This window comes from Astyanax mexicanus, chromosome 8, assembly GCF_023375975.1.
Source record: "Astyanax mexicanus isolate ESR-SI-001 chromosome 8, AstMex3_surface, whole genome shotgun sequence".
In the NCBI taxonomy this organism is placed as follows: Eukaryota; Metazoa; Chordata; class Actinopteri; order Characiformes; family Acestrorhamphidae; genus Astyanax; species Astyanax mexicanus.
The window spans coordinates 27,926,435-27,948,277 of NC_064415.1; the positions used below are offsets into that span (position 1 = coordinate 27,926,435).

General features: G+C 40.4%; 1 protein-coding gene across 2 annotated transcripts in view; it reads right to left on the reverse strand.

Moving 5' to 3' along the window:
• Positions 1 to 931: 931 nt before the first annotated feature.
• dhx15 (DEAH (Asp-Glu-Ala-His) box helicase 15) overlaps positions 932 to 21,843 on the reverse strand; it is a 33,434-nt gene continuing 12,522 nt past the window's right edge. For both annotated transcript variants that reach the window (XM_007255179.4, XM_007255178.4), the window contains exons 6-14: positions 15,865 to 16,032; positions 8,915 to 9,001; positions 8,484 to 8,633; positions 7,613 to 7,721; positions 5,876 to 6,067; positions 4,858 to 4,980; positions 3,817 to 4,007; positions 2,552 to 2,721; positions 932 to 1,492 (exon numbers count right to left, since the gene is read on the reverse strand). In XM_007255179.4, coding sequence (XP_007255241.3) covers positions 1,375 to 1,492; positions 2,552 to 2,721; positions 3,817 to 4,007; positions 4,858 to 4,980; positions 5,876 to 6,067; positions 7,613 to 7,721; positions 8,484 to 8,633; positions 8,915 to 9,001; positions 15,865 to 16,032 — 1,308 coding nt within the window. In that variant the 3' untranslated portion in view covers positions 932 to 1,374. The remainder of the gene's footprint in view (positions 1,493 to 2,551; positions 2,722 to 3,816; positions 4,008 to 4,857; positions 4,981 to 5,875; positions 6,068 to 7,612; positions 7,722 to 8,483; positions 8,634 to 8,914; positions 9,002 to 15,864; positions 16,033 to 21,843) is intronic.

Consider the following 21,843-nt stretch of genomic DNA (forward strand, 5'->3'; position numbering starts at 1 on the left):
ACAAGGAGGGGAGTTCAGGCCCCTGAAATTTCTGCAGTTTCTACATAAGCAGTAGAGTGTGGATATGCTTAAAAAATAAAGATAATATAGCATATTTGTGTGCATTAAGAAGTTAATCGCAAGAAAAGAATTTAAAAAAAAAATTTAATAGTCTATTTCTTAAGGTCACACCATGCATTTTCTGCCAATACTAGAGCACAAGCATCTCTGATCAAAACAAATCTTCATCCTTCCTTTGTATTTAAGCCAATCCTCCGTCCTCTTGTTTGTCAGCTAAACTTTGCTGCACACAGCTTCTGTGTCTGTTAGCATTGCAGCTTTATCCATGCCCAGGCTGGCAATTAGTTAGTTACTACTCTTCATAGTAGTTTCTCAACTATTCTGAGCCAAACTTGGAAACTTTAAATTGTAGGTGTATTGTTCAAACGTATTAATAGATGAACAATGATTAGAGCATTTTTGGTAGGAGGAATATTTGGGAGGTAGCTTCAACTTGATCATTTCTTCCTGCACAGTGCTACGTGTACCCCACACTGCATTGTCTTTTGGAAAAGGTCTACTTTTCCATAAAGTGAGATTAATTTGGTTGTTTGCATACTTGTCTGCTTTTTTTTTTAGGTCTGAACCTACCCCAACTCAGTTGAGATGAGCTGTGGTTCGTCACAAAAAATCAGTAGCTTGGGATTTTAGTATTTAGAGATAATAAGGGTCAATTTAGGGTCGGTGACTAGAAGTCAGTTGAGGATTAGATTAGATTTACTTAGATTTCACCTAAAAACACAGACTTACAAGTGCCATTATCTTGTAAGTGAAGTTAATATTATACAAGAATTAATATCTCTCTCAAACATATTTGGTGGTGGTGTTGTATGACAAACATGACAGCTACTTCACAAGAGCACATTCCACTTCAGCAAAAAGCACCCACAGCTGATATCAATACTTTTTTATTGAATTCAAAGATTTTTTTAAACAGAATAAACAAGGACTTGTCTACTCAGTTACATCAGTAAAAGTTCACAATGTCTATAAGGAATGTCAACATCCACATGAATGATCATGCATAAAGATGGTCAATGACTATATCCCCTGTTGAGCATTCACTCCCAATTCATCCAATCCCTTAGTGCCTACAGTGACCATTTGCAATATGCTATCTCAGGTGACCAAAACAAAAGTAAAGGAAGGGATGGGAGCAAGAAGAAAAAAAATCTTATAAAAATAATCTTAACATTAAACTGAAACAAAAAAAAAGAGAAAATATATATAAATGGAAACCTAATGTTGAAAAGATGACAATGTACAACTTTCAGAGTTCAGAGAAGAAAGCTCATGAAGAGCCGAGGGTTAAATTTAATATGCCAACCAGGGCATTTAGTATTGAGAGTATTCCTTGGTTTGAAGTTTAGCGATGATGCGCTCCAGTTGCCTCTTTGCTTCACACTGAGGGAAGTTGCTCATCTCGTAGTACTGTGGAGCAATTTTCACCAGCCTGAAATTTTAAAAAATATATATTAAGAATGATTAGTCACACAGCTTCATCAATACGTGCATTCTGTGATTTCAACTAAGATATTTTACCACATTTTCTTTTCTAAAATCACAAAGATTATTTATTTTTTATTCCATTGTGCAAGTTACAGGTCGTTTTACGAGACCCCAGTTACACCTGATTACTTCAGGTAAAGAGTATCTGCATTGTCAGACTGAAATCTGATTGCCTTGTGGGACAGAACACTACTCGTTACACTAAAACTAATTGTTATTTTCCTGTGCTATGTTAAAGATGCAAAATTCTGTAAAATTTGCCTTTGTACAAGCTGTTGGGTTTTCTTAAAACTTTGGGAAAGGCAATAAATTCTGCAGTCCGTGCTGATGAGAAAACGTTTTAAATTTATGTATTCAAAGACTGTATGTACTAAAAAGGGGAGGAATGTCAGTTATAATAGAAGTTTGCACTTCTATAACTTCTATAACGTGGTTTAAGTGCATCTCAGAAGACCTCCTGAAGTGGTTTGACTCCTGAAGCAGCTTTGCTTTTGCTTTTCCAGATATAAATCATGATAATTAGGTCAGATGATTAGTTAAGAGAGCAGGTGCAAATGGAGATCTAGTGTTTCTGTATCGTTACATTCAGGCTTCATAAACTACCATTAAAAAAAAGAATACTCCTATCATCAATACTGCACAAATGCAGAATTAAATTTTGCTCCCATAAGAGCTTACTGTGAACCATGAGCAAAAAAAAGAAAATAAATAAATAAAATGTTAAAATAGGTTCGTTTTTTTTTTTTAAACTGTTACAGAAATGTTTATGGAACCAAAAGTAGTAGATCTTTTTCCCATTTGCAGCAATAATGCCTCTTAAACTGTGATGCAGACACACGGCAGTTCAAACACCAGCAGTATTAGTCTGCTCCTCTTCCGCAATGTGAGCTTACATACATAAATTACATTCCCAAAGAAAAAAGTGTGGAAAAGTGAGCAGAAAGATCTTGCATTTGCATAAAGGCACACAAACAAGAGCCCCAGATAAAGATTTTTAGCTTACCACTCAGGTTTGATGTCCGTGCAGGTGCGGATGTAGTTCTTGGTGGTCAGCACAAATTCATTGTAGAGCACCCACTCAGGCTTGTGGTCCAGCACAGTGGAAGGGTGCAGCTGGACCACCTGGTTGTCCTTCACCGTCAAATAGTGCCCCGTACGCTCCAGGTGGGCCACCTGATAACACCCCAGAAGCAAATTAACAAATAAATCACACACACACACACAGTATTACGCTCCCAGCACACACACTCGTTGGTTCTAAAGCCACTTAAACATGCAGCATACAAACATAGAGATTAACCTGAGCAATCAGTCTCAATAAAATCCCACGGCAAACAGAGACGTCGGCAATAGAGTGCCTCTTAATTCGTACATGAAGGCACAAATTTGTCTCGCCGGTAAAGGTTAATGTTGACAAATATTTTGATATTAATGGAGCAATTCAACTAGTCAGGTCGCTTGTTTTCAAGTACCCCTTTCTAGAAAGAGACCCACTAAAAATGTCATTTGTTTTCCTTAGGCGGGCCAGAAAAGGGAGTTTTTCTTATTATCTGCTTAAATGGTCACACTTTGAAAGAGAGCTATCCATTATAATAGCAAGCATGAGTGATTACATGCTTGCAACAGGGGCTGTACCTATTCATTATGAAGAAATAGGGGTGGAAAAGGTATGATTATAATTCTGGACAGCCTAAAAAAAAAAATCTTATCTAGTATGAAGAGCAAATTCATGCATCACTTGTTAAATGTCTGCCAAATAATTATCTGCCCATTAACCCTAATAAGCTGTCAGCCCTGCTCTCACGTGTGACCATATTTCCATGACTTGGCAACTCCATTATACTGTCCCTTTTGGCAAGATATGTTTACCATTTAGGCGATTTGCCCATCGGTCTGGCGACAGAAACCGATACAACTCGATTTATCCAGTCCTCTGATGGGACCCTTAAGGCCACATCAAAATAGCTCTGTGTTCACATGTCAACACATTAGCTTTTAGCCTCCCAGATAAAAAAGGACTAATTCCAATATATAAGTCCAAGGCATCTTAGATAGCTGCAGGACAAATCTCCAGCATCCTTTGAATTTAGGAGGAAGAAAATTCAGCTGTGCCCTTCAGGGCCCTCAGTATTGTCTCTTGTATTTGGAGCAGAATTTAAAACAGCTACTAATCAGCCATCAGACACAAAGTAGCAAAGATAACCCAGCGCTGACCCCGCCTCCCATTCCCCATTACACACATGGCTGAGCACACACATGCAAACACACCTGCATGAAGAAGCCGGTGACAAGCGCTCGGCGGATGTTGATGTAGTAATCTCGGCTGGTGAACTCTGTGCTGCGCCGCGGCAGGTTGAAGCGGTCCATGATGCGCGACAGCTGCTGCCGTACGTTATCGGCGGACATCAGCGAGCGGTAGTTCACGAAGTTGTCATAGCACCACTGCACCGACTCATGGTCTGAAAGGAAAGAACAGGACAGGCAAAGTAGGAATAATGCAATAGGCTGTTCCACAACAACCTAAAAACACCTGAACCATCTTTACAGTGATTTCCAAAATGCTACTTGATATTACGCCTGCTATATAGTGGGGTAACACAGCATAACCTCACAATGAAAAATTGGATAAATGTGTATTGTGGGGAAAAAACAATTCCACATTCTGTTTATGAAACCTAATGCATTTGCATTGTTTAAACACTAGAGGTTGCAAACCTGCTAGTGCAGTGGACGTAGTGGGCGTAAGCAAAACGTGGAGGATATGTCGTCTTTTTTGACTGAAGCCAATCACACAATCGCTTTTTTCCAAGCTATGTTTAAGTTTGGGCTCTCCAGACTTGGATTTTCGTGGGCTGTTCACCCAAAGAAAAACATATTTCCAATTATGTAGTGGAGTGAAAAGTAAGATGTTTGAATTTTAAATGCTGTGAAATTAACATAGTCACCAAAAAAACGTATGTTAGTAAAGAAACATAAAAACCTATGGAAGTAGACTAATGAATTATATTTTCTTTTGTTACTGTCTGTTTAGACTAATGATAATTTTACTGTAGGTTGCCTTAAATAACAAATGATTGAGAAATAAAGGGAGCATTTATACACTTAGTTTATACATTTAAGAAATTAAACTGAAGACAACTACGGAAATTAAAAGACTACATAGAAGATTAAACACACCACCATAAGATTTACCATCAAGCAGCAAAATACAGTGAAAACATCAAGCATAAAAAGTATCCCCTAAATGGTTACTTAACAGAAAAACTCTAAAATAAGCTCTTAAAATTGAATGAAAGTTATTGTACATACTCTGTTTGAAGGCGTGGTAGACATTCAGTAGGGTCAGGTGGTCCCCGTCGATGTGGGCGAACCTCATCTTGGACTCATCGGCCGCCTTCTTGGCCTCAGTTGGGCGCACGAAGCACTGTGGGACTAAACAAGGTTGGTATGGGCCCCAACATAGCCGCCCATAGGGATGAGTCAAGTGTTCACCCAAACAGGACACAAGGCCTAGTTCAGAGGCTAGAGCACAGCACAGGGTATGCTACACCAAGAGGGGGGTGGGAGTAGGCACACGCTCACAGCTTCCATTTGCCTTAATGTGAGATGTTCCAGAGGTGTGCACTGTGGCAATAAAGTTCATCTTCAGTCAACCAGTCTCAGGAACCATCCCAATCAGGGCAAGTTAGCATGAATTAGCAGCAATGTTTAATTTGAAAAGTTCAAACTAAAATAAGTTATTTTATTTCAGTATATTTAGCAAGGGCTTTGCCTGACGGCTTCGTTAATTAGGAATAATCTTCAATAAGACTTAATTAACAGACAAATCATTAAACAGATAAAAAGGATCAGACACTGCATAAAGTTTAGACTGGCATGTTGGGCAAACCCAAGATGGCTTTGCAAAGCTAACCTGGCACCTATAGGTCTTAATTCCAGTCAACCTACTCTCCCCCACCCCTCTAACTGACACTAAATACTACATCTCAACTGCCAAAACTGAAAAAAGCTCATCATAAACTTATTAAACTGTGACTGCTTTGCAGCAGTACTACAGTAACTGGCTAGTTAACAAAATGCAAATGTATGGTACTTCTATTGCTTTTAAAAAGTCCGGCACAGAAATATTGGTCAAACACTATCTGTAAATGGACATTCTAGAGTGTTTATCAAACATGTCCACACCAAAATCAAACAATTTTGAAGGGTCTTAAATAGCTGAAAAACTTGTGTTTGTGTTTAAGCCACCAACTCAAACATGTTTAGCATGTTTAAACTAACTTCAAATTCATGGACGCATTTGGCCGTGGCTTTGAGTGAATATTACCTGATAGCATAGCTGTGATGGAGAGGATCTCATTGGAGCAGTTGAATTCACAGCTAGCGATAACCATTTTAGCCAGCTGAGGGTCCAGAGGGAACTCGGCCATCATGGAGCCCAGTTCTGTCAAGTCTCCATCATCATTCAGTGCAGCCAGATAATTGAGCAACTCAAGAGCACGCATCAGAGTCTCCGGAGCTGGAAACAAACAAACAAAAGCGCAAACAAATATTACATGAAAGGATAAAACAGGAAAAAAACTGAACAATTAGCACACGCTTCCCATTATCAAATTACTTTCACTGCAAGCAAAGGATGTTCATTTTCAGTCCAACCCAAAAGCACACCAGAAAACGGCCGTAGTGGCACACAATTATAGCGAAAAGCTGCAGTTAATATATCAACACTAGTCACACATCACCAGAGTGAACCCTAGCCACATACACACGCACCACAAAATTCAATTATTGACCTTTGGCTCTGGAAAGGCAGGGCCTAACGACCAGTTGCATGTTAAGTGAAAATTAGCTTCGCCCTGGGCTTTGAGGAGGCTGCTGAACAGTGGAAAATGCAAAGTTCCTCACACTCAGTCACTCCGGAAAAACTTCATTTCATAAAAGCCAGCCGTTAGCTGGTTATTAAGACTTGTATTGATCGCATGTTCCAAGTTCCATATATATGGAACAAACACACACACCTGGTAAAGGCATGTAGCGTTACATGTGCTGGCTCAAGTCATACTTGGGCAAAATATCGAGAGTGGACGCCATGCAGTGAACCCAGGTGGAAAATGTAATCTATCTACTGCGCACCCTCATCAGCAATAAACTATTGACTGCTATAGCACGAGAGGTGCTGATATGTTAAACCAAGACCAAATCAATGAGAGAGAAAACTAGAAGGGACATTAAACTGCAAAAGCATAGAATGAGCACTCAGCAAATGTCACCTGGTAAACTGTTTGCTTTGGCTTCATTTAATACCACAAATTCCCTTCACATATCTGAGGGAAAGAACCTGGTTTGTGGTGTATGTGCACCAAAAAGAGAGAGAGCTCCATTGTGTCGGGCTAAATTACTGAATTATTGAACTCTGAGCTGACGCATTTGCAGCTCAAAATAGATTTTCTCCATCGATATACAGATGGATATACTGAGATTTGCAGGCCAAATTTCCATGACTTTTCCAAAACTGTCTGGGTATTTTTATTTTTCCAAAATTTATCCAGGCCTGGAAATAGCCATTTTCAAATTTCATGATTTTTCCAGGTTTTTAATGACCGAACGAACCCTGTGTCTACAGACTTTCTAATGTGGCCTTTTCAATATTAGCCATAACCATGTAAGCTGATCATTAAACAACTTTACCTAAGGAAACTGCTAGGGAATGCCCACTGCATAAGTTGCAAGATGCTATCTTCTCAAGGAAAGACAACGTGAAACATTTGTGCCAGAGGAATGGGATGTTGGTATTTAACAATCCACAGCATGGTGTGGGTACTGGGAATACATGAAGGTATTAACACTTATGGTGGACAGGGCAGTTTGTAGTAATGATCCGTGCAATCAATCAAGAGACTCTGGCAGAAATTGCACGCACATTTAATGCAGACAGGCCCACAAACACATCCCCAAAAAAAACAAAAAAACAGTGCAGCATTATTTAACCTCAAATATACACAATGCTAGTCCAATGTATATTGATCCTAGAATCAATTATAGTTTTGGAAAAAACTTTTATTACCTGGTGGGTCCATGAAGTCGAAATGCACCAAATCATCAATACCAAGCTTCTTCAGCTGTAACACCACAGAGCCCAAGTTCGACCTGAGAATCTCAGGGTATGTGTTATCCTGTCAGACAGAGGGACGGAGGGAGAGGGAAGAAAAAGAGAATGAATTAGCTCCATCATGTCCCAACAGGTTCTCATGTGTCAAGAGAGCAGAGACTGTCGCATTGAGGATCTAATTTAACATGTTTTAAAATTCACTTTGTCGTCTGTTTAAGAGAAAAGACTTTTCACGCTGCCATTTGTCAGGATGTCTTATTTTAAATAAGGATGGTTACCAATTTAAAAGAAAAAAAATAAATGGAGCTCATTCATAAATGGAGCTAACATGGCAAGAGGTTTATAGAGGGGTAGCTTTCAGCTTTCAGGCCTCAAATAATGCAAAGTAACAAGTTCATATTCATTAAGTTTTAAGAGATCAGAAATCAATATCTGGCAGAATAACCCTGTTTTTTAATCACAGTTGTCATGCATCTTGGCATGTTCTCCTCCACCAGTCTTACACACTGCTTTTGGATAACTTTATGCCACTCCTGGTGCAAAGATTCAAGCAGTTCACTTTGGTTTGATGGCTTGTGATCATCCATCTTCCTCTTGATTACATTCCAGAGGTTTACAATTTGGTAAAATCAAAGAAACTCAAATGTTTTCCAGAGCTGTACAAAAGTATAGTACTATGCACCTTTGTGAAAGTGAACAATAATAATAACAACATGTTAACAAGTCATCACTCAACAATATGTGCAAAAAGCATATATTAAGCATACAGAGGCATATATAGTAGTCATGCCCATCATATTTGCATGTTTACTAAAAGGTCACTCACCTGCATCTCAGTTTTGTATGCTTTCTCCGTGTAGAGGCGGAAGCATTTCCCTGGACGCGTACGTCCAGCACGCCCCGCCCTCTGCTGGGCCGACGCTTTGCTGATAGCAGTCACTAGCAGTGACTCCACCCTGATGCGTGGGTTATACACCTGTGCAATGCAGGAATGCAGAAGAAACAAATTGAATATGCCACGTGCACTGCAGCAGAGGCCCAGTACAATATGCCAATGCGATCCCATCACTCAACTGCGACAGGACTACATGTATGACAGGAGCAGCAAGGCCAGAGAAATGTCAGCAGAATAACTAACTAGCTTCTCCATCTCAGGCCGCTGTCAGGGCCCTGACACTCGGTTTATCGGGGGATTTCAGAAGCAAGAGAAGCAGATGATGGGGTGAGATTAGCTGAGTGCGGCGGAGGAGGGCTAACCTTTTGCTTGGCAAAGCCTGGATCAATTACAAACACCACACCGTCAATGGTCAGGGACGTCTCAGCGATGTTTGTGGACACCACGACCTGTGGAAGCAGAACAGAGATGAGGATTAGATTAAGCTACAGTGTGCCTGGCCAGACAGACCAGATTTAGAAGTTGTTCACTACAGAAAATCTGTACTAAAACACTGCACAATTGTTTTATGACATGTAGGGCTAGGCTAGTTCACTGGAATGGGATTATGCTTAGTTCTGAACTACAAATTAATTCGAAAGCAAATTCTCTAAGAAAGAAAACATTGTAGTAGACTTGGATTAATTAGAATATATTTACTCTAATTTGGGCTGTCATGATACCACAGATTCACGTGCAACAATGCTTGATACTAAAGTCGCAACAATACAAAAAAAACTTAAACAAGGAATGCCCTTCTGGAAGAGTAAATCTATTTTATGCCTTAATTTTGCGATTCTTTCATGTTCGACAAATCCCAGAAATCATAGGGTCTTAGAAAAACAATAACCTGAGATGCAAGTTCTATTTAAAATGTTTCATTTAAAACACAGTCAACAAATTGCATACTTACACAGTATGTATGTACTGTACATACATAATTGAAACAGACCCCACGTATGTGCAGATATATGCAAAAATTATCTGTAAAACTACACACACACATGTAAATTAGCACAGAATTTCAGCGAGACATAAAAGGCCAAAATGTAGGGGAACGAAATCCTGAGAGACACTCCAGTGAGCTGTTCGGCACAGAAGCCTAACGCAACCCAACAGGGGAGTACAGCAACAGTTGCTGCAATCAAGTCAAATCGGCTGTGTGCAGGCTGAGCTGGACCGCTCTCCTTCGAGCAGCCCGTCCAGACACATTACTGCTGCTCTTTTTGGAGGGAAGACACATGCCTGCGCACAGTGTGGAGCTTCCTCTCACTGGGGCAGCCCACCTCCAAAAATCTCCATTATTCATGCCACGTCACTCTCCCTCATTCACTCGGGCTCTCGGTCTTGGAGTACGGGTGGCCCACGCGTGTGGTATAGTGACACACTGAGCGCACTATAAGCTGGAGACCGCCGGCGTCTTTGATACGCCGAGACAAAGCGTGTGCTCAAGAGGAGAACGAAAGCCCAGAGAAGAGGTTGGCGGTAGAAGGGATTTGAGCTGTAAATCGCCTCAGAGAAAAGCCTGTCACATTGGACAAACATAGTAACGCAGAGGTAGATGATTCATACACCCCGAGGTGTTCGCAACATGCAAATCATGATGCAGCATAAGAACGAGGGCCAAATTAAAATCCTTCACACTGACTAACAGAGGGGGAACTCCTAAAGTCCAAAAACAAAGTTAGATATCTAATTAACTGGAGATGGGAAAAGGTGATTGTTTTCAGAGCTCTGAGTGCTTTGAGGCAAAGGCTGGAAATCTTCAGAATGGAAGCTCAAGTATAGCTTCTCTTTTCGAGAGAACAGAAGGATTTGAACCGCAAACTGCAACACGGATTTAGAAACGGGAGAGAGTTCAGGGGATCAGCCGTCAGATTTGCACATACCTGATCAAAGCATCAGGGGTGGCTGCAACATTTAATGTTTTCTCTCAGATATAACAGAGCATACAAATTCACAGATAAGAGAGGGAAAAGCAAAAAAAAAAAAGGGAAGCTGAGAATTGCAGCTCAGTTGGTAGAAGAGATGGGAGCATGTGGGAGCCCAAGGAGTTAAGATTCCTTCAGTCAAAGATCCTTTTCTATTACAATTATCCCCTAAAGCTAGACCTATCTATGAAAAATGACAGCTGAATTGGGGAAGAGAAATCAAAAGAGTCACATCACCCTATGGGTCTCTCTGTCAGCATTTACACAAAAGTGAGGAGGAGAGGCTAGAACAGAGGGGGAGAAGGGAGGGAGGAGAGTAACAGTTCCTTGCACGCAAGCGTGCCCCACTGGTGGATGCTTCCATTACGTAAAAGCGCCCTTCGGGCAGCATGAGGCACCGACACGATCCAGCCTGCACTGGACACTGCCTGGACTTTCAGTCCAAAATTATATTCTTTTGGAACATTAATAAAATTGCACTGATACTAGACAGTCACGTGTTACATAGAACAACTTTTAAAAAGGTTGCAGTTAAGAATATAGGGAATATAAATAATTTTTCATAGATATATATATATATGACAATTCCACAAGGAGCACTATAACAACTGCTAAGCTGGATGGGGACGGATGCCACATTAACCTTTCTACGGAAACTTGTGCCCTAATGTAAGGCTTCTGTAATCGTTCTATGCATTGCCACAAGTGGAAATGTAGTGTTTGGAATCAGCCACATTTAATATAAAAACAGAACTATAAGCACTCCCTGTGAGCTCAAAGTATGTTTAGTGGCGTTTGCTAGCTCTGCTGATACTCTGATATGCTCTTGAGACGGGTATCTGGTTAGTGATGTAAGAAGTCATTACTCTGCTTCCCCCACGAGACATGTTAGTTTAGCACAGTTTATAAATATTTGAGATAGACATTTTGACAGAATGAAGGCCAGGTGATGAGAGATCAGTTTTAAGTCTTCAAAAAATGAAGATCCCCTGAAAAATATATACACTGCTCAAAAAAATAAAGGGAACACTCAAATAACACAATATAACTCCAAGTAAATCAAACTTCTGTGAAATTAAACTGTCCACTTAGGAAGCAACACTGATTGACAATCAATTTCACCTGCTGTTGTGCAAATGGAATAGACAACAGGTGGAAATTATTGGCAATTAGCAAGACACACTCAATAAAGGAGTGGCTCTGCAGGTGGGGACCACAGACCACTTCTCAGAACCTATGCTGTCTGGCTGATGTTTTGGTCAGTTTTGAATGTTGGTGGTGCTTTCACACTCGTGGTAGCATGAGACGGACTCTACAACCCACACAAGTGGCTCAGGTAGTGCAGCTCATCCAGGATGGCACATCAATGCGAGCTGTGGCAAGAAGGTTTGCTGTGTCTGTCAGTGTAGTGTCCAGAGGCTGGAGGCGCTACCAGGGGACAGGCCAGTACACCAGGAGACGTGGAGGAGGCCGTAGGAGGGCAACTACCCAGCAGCAGGACCGCTACCTCCGCCTTTGTGCAAGAAGGAACAGGAGGAGCACTGCCAGAGCCCTGCAAAATGACCTCCAGCAGGCCACAAATGTGCATGTGTCTGCACAAACGGTTAGAAACCGACTCCATGAGGATGGTATGAGGGCCTGACGTCCACAGATGGGGGTTGTGCTCACAGCCCAACACCGTGCAGGACGCTTGGCATTTGCCAGAGAACACCAGGATTGGCAAATTCGCCACTGGCGCCTTGTGCTCTTCACAGATGAAAGCAGGTTCACACTGAGCACGACAGACGTGACAGAGTCTGGAGACGCCGTGGAGAGCGGTCTGCTGCCTGCAACATCCTTCAGCATGACCGGTTTGGCAGTGGGTCAGTAATGGTGTGGGGTGGCATTTCTTTGGAGGGCCGCACAGCCCTCCATGTGCTCACCAGAGGTAGCCTGACTGCCATTAGGTACCGAGATGAGATCCTCAGACCCCTTGTGAGACCATATGCTGGTGCGGTTGGCCCTGGGTTCCTCCTAATGCAGGACAATGCTAGACCTCATGTGGCTGGAGTGTGTCAGCAGTTCCTGCAAGATGAAGGCATTGAAGCTATGGACTGGCCCGCCCGTTCCCCAGACCTGAATCCGATTGAGCACATCTGGGACATCATGTCTCGCTCCATCCACCAACATCACGTTGCACCACAGACTGTCCAGGAGTTGGCGGATGCTTTAGTCCAGGTCTGGGAGGAGATCCCTCAGGAGACCATCCGCCACCTCATCAGGAGCATGCCCAGGCGTTGTAGGGAGGTCATACAGGCACGTGTAGGCCACACACAATACTGAGCCTCATTTTGACTTGTTTTAAGGACATTACATTAAAGTTGGATCAGCCTGTAGTGTGTTTTATCACTTTAATTTTGTGTGTGGCTCCAAATCCAGGCCTCCATTGGTTAATAAATTTGATTTCCATTGATGATTTTTGTGTGATTTTGTTGTCAGCACATTCAACTTTGTACAGAACAAAGTATTCAATGAGAATATTTCATTCATTCAGATCTAGGATGTGTTATTTGAGTGTTCTCTTTATTTTTTTGAGCAGTGTACCTTAAATTACTCCAATGATGGGGGCAGGAGTAGTCTGGAAGATTATTAGCTCAAATTGCATGGCAAAAGCATTGAATGCATTACGCATCCAGAGCCATACTCAATGACCCATAAGGTGTAGAGAAATTGCATCTTTATGGATTCAATGATCCACGTGAAAAAGGTCCAGAACAAATGTGGCTGGCCAGGATGGGAGATCTCCCTCACCTGAACGAGTTTAATTTAAATTTACTTAAAAAAAATCTGAATAATTTCCCTTCCACTATCCTACCCTCCCGTCAGCCACCTAAGAAGTATAAAAGTAAAATGTAAAAAGTATACTCACTCTATTCTCAACTTGCAGTAAGGATTCAGGAGCTCATTTGGTAATTAAGACACAAAAAATAAAGAATTTTGAGCAGAGTTTGCCCTCCAGGCTTTATGGTGTTGCTGTTAGGACAAAGTAATGCTACACTGAAATAAACAAATACTATAGAATCTTTTCTTTAAGGTTTCTGAATTAGGAGTCACATAAAATAGCCTTAAAGTTGATTATACAGCTCATCTATTTCCTAAAGCAATTTTATCATCATTAAATGCAACATCAAAATATGCCTTAACGTATATTGAAAATACTGTCAGAACCTAAAAAACGGCCAATCAGTCCTCTTTAATTAAGAAGAAAATTCCAATGCTAGCTAAGTGGTGTAGTGAAGGTATGCCACCATATAATTTAAATAGAACAAAACCATATCATGAAAAGTGTAGGTTACTTCCATCCAGTGTTTATACTGGGGTCACCCTTCCCATTACTGAGAGAAAAATCTGCTCATAATCATATATACATGGGACTTCCCATCAATTGCATTGATTGGTAATGCTTATGGAGCCAAGCAGAGACACAAACAAGCACTGCTGGCTCCCATCTGTCTGATGCAATATTGAACTACACAGCTTTTTCATCAGTAATATAATTAGAGCATTACAGTGGTGTGATACTTGTGGAAAATGTAACAGTGAGTGTAGCAGAATTTTCCAACCTACAACTCAACCTACAGTTCACAAACAAAGTTCCACAAGTTCCACAATGACCAATTAGACACAAAGGAGGCTGTGTGCGAGATTAAATTAAAGGGAAGAGTGCTGCTAAGACTACAATAAAAAAAAACAAATGCAACAGATGACTTGAAAAATAGCATTTGAGACAGATGCCCTTGCCTCTGTCCTTTAATTCCCCGATTACCTTTCCTTGCACTTCAGTAAGTGACGTTTCTCAAATCCCTATATACGCGTGATCAAAGCTGGACCGGCTTCAAGGCTAATCAAGACGTTCATTACTGCCTAAACTAGTCCCGTAAAATGTGCTGTCGTCAGGGCGGCACCGGCTACTGCGCTCCCGCACAGGTGTGCAGTCCATATCCACACCCTGTCCCACCGTCGCACCAAAGGAGGCTCATTTGCATTGTGGGTAATGTATGCCAGGGGGGTCTGACAAGATGACATTTTAACAAGGTAATTTGAGCTCATCTCTATGCAACTGAAGTCACCCAGGGACAGACAAGATAGGATGCAGAAAAATAATACCTGAACGCCAGAAGGCTGGTCAGACACCTCTAAGAAATCACTAGGGTGTGGGCGGAACTGCTGTCATTTCAGAAGTCTGAGTCTGGAGTTTGGGGGTTGGGTAAGGGGCGGATTACAACTGAGAAAAACGCACAAGAAAAAATGTTAGCTTTCCCTATGTTTCATCAACAGACACACACTCTTACTAGCTGCTTCCCCTCTTGCAGTCAGAAAGCAGTGGTTTTGCATCCCAGGAGCGCCACTGTCGTCACGGCAGTGTATCCATGTCGCCGTTTCATGTCAACATTCCTTTGAACAGCCTAAGCAAACACCGGCTGATGTTTGAACTTTTAAAGCAGCCAGAACCCTGGCTTATGGGCAATCAGACCGGCGCAAATTCCTGCACCTCTTTAAACATAGAAGTGGTTGGGGAAGATGAAATGATGACATGAAGCCACAGAGGAGAAAAGCAGAGGGAAGAGAGGGAGGCCGAGGTAGCCGTTTGATTTGGTGCTCACTTCAAAAGGCATCTATGAGAGAATGAATTGAAGGGAGTCCTAATGCTACAGAGCTGCTAAAGGATGAAACAAACTGAAAGTGAGTAAGAGCATTAAAATTAAAAATTCTGAAACAAAGCAGCTCTATTAGTCCCCATAACTGCTTGTAAAAGAACATGCCTTTAAATTTGTATGCAATTATATTCTGGCAGATCCTTGTGAAGCAGTAGGGTGGCACAAATGCTCCCACTGCAATTGCCAGGAGCTAGAAAGACCAGGGGTCTCTTGTAAAATAAAAATAAAAAAAGCAGAAGCAGAACAGCAAACTATCCATAGAAAAAATTACTTCACCAAGACATATATGGGCCAACGCAGCATTCAAAAAGATGGAAGACATCTCGCAGCGAATGAAAGCTATTCAGTGTGATAATATCCAGTGGCCAAAAGTGCATGACTAATATTCTGCTAGTGATTTAAAGGAAAGAATCGTATGCTGACAAAAGCAGCATATGCTGTGAGTCAGTGCTGCACCAAAGCATTGAGAAAGCATAGAAAAAAAAAAGGATGGGGGGGTGCAGGAAAAGAAACACTTCCACAACCTCCTGCCACCATTCACTGTCCTGCCTGTCTCTACGTTCCCATCCTCCCCATCTCTCTCTGTCTTGTTCTTAATAAATGATTGAGTAGAGCAGTGCTCGGAAGATGAGAGGTGACGTTTACCTTCCTGCCGATGGCTCCGTTGGGCTTGCGAGGTGGGGGAGGCTCGAAGATCCTCTGTTGCTGCTGAGGAGGGAGTGTGGAATAGAGAGGGATGATTTTGATGTCTCCCACATCCGGGCCCAGGTCATCAATTTCCCGTTTGATCCGCTTGCAGGCTTCGTCGATTTCCTGGAAAGGAAGTCGGATACAACTTAGTGCACGGTATAGAAGGATGACAGGTTATACAATGTTGACTAAGGACAACTCAATCTGAAGCATATTTTATATTAAACTCAGGTCTTTGGTTATATTCAAAAACACACAGCATTCTTTTTTCTCTTCATGCACCACCAAACTTCTTAATTTTATTTTATTGACATTAATGTACCACTGATTAACCCAGCTCTATTAGAGTAACAGTTACAGTAACTTATGAATCTGAACCTAGAACAGCAAAATGGTCAAGGTTGGCCATTATCTACTTTTTAGTAGTGCAACCTGTTTTTATGGTATAGATGGTCTTTAAATAGCTTCCACACTGTCATTTGGCATTATTTTAAAAAACAAAATTATTAAATACAAAGTTTGGTTTTCTATAGTGTCATGGACTAAGTGAACACTGTGTACTTCCAAAAATCGATTAATAAATCAAATCATTATAAAGCATTATTCTCAAATACAAAATTTATTTAATTAAACAGCTGCAAATCGGGAGAGAGAAGTTAGTTAGCATTAATTGAGGAAGTACAAGAACATTCTGGTCACCACAGATCATGCATAAAACTGTCTGACAGGAACTGTGGAGTGATGTTTCTGTAGCTCAACCCCTAAGCTAGCTTTTGATTAGCGAAGTTGACAAAGAGCGACAAAGTATGAGACAGTTCAGTGCAGCTGCAGGTGACTGACTAACAAGTACCGAAGATGAAAACTTTTATCTAAAAGAGAATGGAGTTATAGAAGGGCTAAATATAACAGATTACGTCATTTTTTGGACTCGTTGCCAGCCAGTTTGGATATCATAACATGGTTAACAGGTTAAAGCTAACAGTACAGGCTACATTTAGAAGACACTGCCTTTTTTCTAACAGTTCAAAGATAAGTCAGTGGTTTTTGGTGTGTTTCAGCGGCTGTGAGGCACATCTTGCAGACTGTTTTATCCAGGTTTAAGAGCTTTCTTTCTCCTTCATTTGAAGTTAGCTGATTACCTGACTCAATCACCACCTCAGACATCACAATTTTGAAAAAAAATATTGTCTGGATTTGTTATACTGTGCAACCTTACTCATTCATCGCACATAATAAAGTCATGTAAAATGCATAAGAACCTAATTTTCAGCATGAAAACAAAATCAAACTCATGAGATCTCCGAAAAAAAAAACTAAAGTAAAACCTAAATAAAACAAAGACCATGGTCAATGCTGCCCTCAGTCCTAGCATTTTATTATTTAAGTCCTTCAAACTTAAGTAGAGATAGAGAGCTGAACCTTTACTTCTGTTGCAATCAAGAACAGCTCCTTTAAAACTCTTCATGTAGAACAATGTGTTCAATAATATCAGCTTTTCTTTGTATATTACTGGGTATTCGCATTTTGCCACTTGAAAAAATCAATCCCAGACTATTTTAAAATCAGTCGAGCCATACAACTGAGCAAATGTGACAATCAGACATTGCTCAAAATAAGATCACAATTAAGTTCACATTTTACCAAAGAATCATCCACTGTCTTTCTCCCAGTTACTGGAGCCAACAGCTGATTTTGAATCAGTTCTCCACTAATCTTGACCCTAGCCTTTCCATACAAATCACATTAACCGTCCCTGGACCAGCTCCCAGGGGCACAGAACACCAAGAGTGGTGAGGCTCCGGTGCTTTAGTGCCAGTACACTTCATGTGCCAGTTGTGATGTGGCTGAGAAAATTAAACCTGGAGTGCTTGGTGCTTGAGTGAGCTCCCTGTGGTTCTGCTGTCAAAAGCAGCAGTCACAAGGGCATGTGCACACATACATACAGACAGGCACGGTTCATTATTCCAGATGGCAATGGAGAAGGGCTAATGTGAAATAAGAAAGCTGCACTGATGCATAACCAGAAGCAAATCACAAAGGATCAGTTAAGTGAAGCTGAACATTACAAACATAGTGGGCTTACACACGGGAGACCTTTTGCTCATCCAAAAACGGGCAAAAGACAGTTGACACAGAAAATTAAAGACATAACGGAGCCAGTTTTGAAGTGCCTGTGCCACACCAAATGCATTTATACAGTGAATATTACAGCAACAGACTGGCACTTAAACCTCTGTGACACTGCAATGCTGCTTTTAGAATTAAAGCGATATTACCATTTTGCTTTACTTGAAAGGTTTGGGAGATCAATACAAAACTAAACTATAACTGTTAAAATAATTTTACTGTCTAACTAGTATACAGTAAACTATACTCACTCAAAAGCTTTAAATAGCTCAATACTAAAAGGCATTGTGAAATATAAATCAGTTATCAGCATCTTAGCAAATTGCAATTCACTAGCCTTACTTCAGAACATCAGCTGAAGTAAAAGATTAAAAAAAATGCAGATCCTGCTTTAACAAGGTACACAAACCCCTTCTCTTCTTGTATGTTAAAAACATACAAAGTTTGCTGCCATTACATAAAATCCAAAGCCTATGCATTAGCACCATCCTCAGGCTAAAGTGTGCAGTGCAGCCTAGAGTGGTAGGAGAAAGGGAGATCATGTGGCTGAAATGCTATAAAGAGTACAAAGAGCTTCTCATTACACCAGACTGTGGGGGCAGTTTAATAACACTGCAGCTACAGCTGGAGACCTATATTGAAGCATTATATGAAGATTATTATGCCACACTAAGGACATTGAAATCTATTGAATTTCTACAGGGAAAGTAAAAGGGTAGAAACAACTATTCAGTCCATGCTGCATCTAGAATTAAAAATGGAGCTAGTTATAAGCGTAGTCAGTTAGTTCAAGCTCAGATTTCTCTCATATGGGCCCCTATATACGCTCTCAGATCTATTCCCAGGGAGCACTGTGTGAGCAAAAAATGGTGCCAGTGGCCACGTGCCTCTTAATCAAAGCCCTGCCACAACAACACGGGACAGAGTAAATGTGAATGGATTGATCAAATTAGCCAAAGTATTAATAGACCATCAGCCCTCTGGATGCAGCAGCTGTCAGAAGGACTGGCGTCCACGCAGCCAAAACACCAGGGAGAGGGATGAGAGGCAGTGCCCAAAGAAGAGTGCCTGCACCTGGGGCGGGACGCCAACACAAGCCCACTTGTTCCACACAGCCAGCTTGATACAATGCTGGATGAACATTCTTGAAACGCTCTTTTTAATCTACATAGTGCAGTTGCAAATTAGCTGGAACAGATTCAAAAGCGAAAAATAATCTTCAGCCTCGCCAGTTTGGGGCTAATCTGAACTGCCGCAGTTGTGCAAATAACAGAATTTCATCTGTGGGAGCTTATTTAAGATACAGCAAATAGATAACTCTGCATCTGGCAAAAATTCAACATAATCACTGCGGTTTCAGATAAAAAGACCTTATACTTTAAGAAATGAAAAGTCAAGAGAAGCAGAAAGAGACTCAGTCTCCAGAAAATCCAACAATGTTTAAGGAACAGAATAAGAAATCTACAAAAAAAAATGCTGCGAACTGCAGTTATAAATCTACTTACCTGTACAGTTTAACACCAGGTTTCTAAAATGTAATAGTTAAACCTTTAAATCTCTGTAAAGCCTGGCACACAGTATGAATTGATTAGCCTGACAATTTGAAATCTGAAAATTCGACCCAAAAAGCAGCTGAAAAATGGTAAAGAAAGTAAACTCTTGATATCTCTCATGGGCTAAGGATGCTATAACATCTGTACAAGAAAATAGTCTATTGTTAAAAAATACTTATTAAATGAACCGGGGAGAAATGTGGACCTTGGTTGTTATAAGTTTCATATAACATTTTAGGCACATTTGGCCAACTGACTTTTTTTTTACGTTTGATTTTTATTTAGTGAGATTTAGTGCAAAGCATCTTTAGCTAATCAACGGTTATGCAGTTAAGCTGCCCTTTATAACAAATAATAAAATAAAAATATGCTAATTTTAGCATAGGTAAGTCTGTAAATGCATTCTGCAGTAAAAAGTCTCAGTTATTACAGTTGTAACTTTTAGTCTACTCTTATTTGCGGAGAACCCTAGTTCTGAGCTAATCTTGGGTCGTTGTACTTTTTTTTTTTTTTTAATTCACCTATATCATTCGATGTTAAGATCAGGGGACTGTAAGGCACACTCTAAAACAATCCTTTTAATAGACGGTTTGTCACTTTAATACAAGATTTATTAGTATTTTGTGACCAATGCCAAAGCAACTAGGGGAACATAAACTCAAGCAAAGTCATTCTACCCCCATGTTTCACAGTTAGCAATGTATACGATTTTTCAGGCACCTTTTTCAATTAGGTTCTCTGCATGAAGACATCTAGGAGTTTTATTGGGTGCTACACAGTTTGACATCCACCGTTCCCCTGAACTGTCGTTTTTTTTTAATTTCCCACTGTAGCAACGTATATAGAGGACTTCGACTGTGTTATGAAAGAGAGCAGCTTTAGTTTGTTTGATTAGCTAGAGAGGTTGTGTTTACTACTTCTCAATTTAAAACAAAATTGTCATTGTGCAGTTAAATCTCATTCTCTGACATAATTTAAATCCAATGAGCTAGAGTCCAGAGCCAATCAAAAACTGCAACAGTTTAACTAATTATGGATCACATTGTACACACAGTACACGTTAGGCAACCCAGCACCAACTAGGGCTGAACGATTTTGGAAAATAATCTAATTGCAATTTTTTATCTATAAATTGCGATTGCAATTTAAAATGCGATTTTTTTGTCTTCAAGTATTTTTCAACAACAGAAGCAATAAATAAATCTGTTTAATAATAAACAATGTCAGATTTATTTAAAGCACAGATAACAATAAAGCAAAAAAATCTATGCTTTTCCTTTTCACCATTTGTTTTTTTTATAGAAAAATAAATACATAAATAGCTTTTCCTTTTCACCATTTTTTTTAATTAGGAAAAACAATAGATTGTTAACTTACTTTAACTTACTGCTCTCCAGCTAGTAACATCATGAAAAATTAAAGTGCAAAAAACATAAAGAGAATCTGCTTTAACCAACTCGTTATTTTCTGTATTTGAAGATGCAGCACTGGTCGTTGGCATTTTAGCCTTGCAAATACCACACGAGGCTTTGTGGTGTTTTTTTTAAATGCTGAAAAAGGTTTGTAGTGTTACCTCGCGTCGTAGCAACAGTAGCAAGGCACGTTTAGCACAGTACCTGACGTTGAGCAGCATCTTCTTTTTTAAAGCCAAAGTAATTCTACACAACTGATGTGTTCTGTCGAGCCTGAAGCCATTGTGCAACAAGGGCGTTTTCACACCTGTAGTTCGTTTCTAATGAGTTTGTTTACTTGTAGCGTTTTCTCGCTCTGTTCGGTCTGGTTTCACATAGGCATAAATGTAAACGCACCAAAATACGCATCAATAAACCACGCGAGCAGCCTGTGTCCTCTGATTGGTCAGAGCTGTCTGACACAGGAGTACATTAAATATAAATATACGAAAAAAGTAAATACAGTGAGAAGATTTTGTGTTCCAGCGCAAATATCTGTGCTTTAACACTGAACGCTGAAACACTGCACTTTCAAACACAGTGTTTCTGCGTGCAGCGCAGATTTATACATAATAAACAGAGTCACGCGGCTGTGAGCTATGAATGCAGCGCAGATTTATACATAATAAACAGAGCAGTGAATGCAGTGCGTGCCTGGACACAGTGTTTGTTCACAGCTGTGGTAATTAGCGTTATCAGGCTAATATATCAGTTTAAACTGTGCTTGCTTTATCAGCAGTTTAGCTCAAATAAATGGCTTATATTTAATAAGTGGATCCGATCGAGACCGGATCACGTTCTCA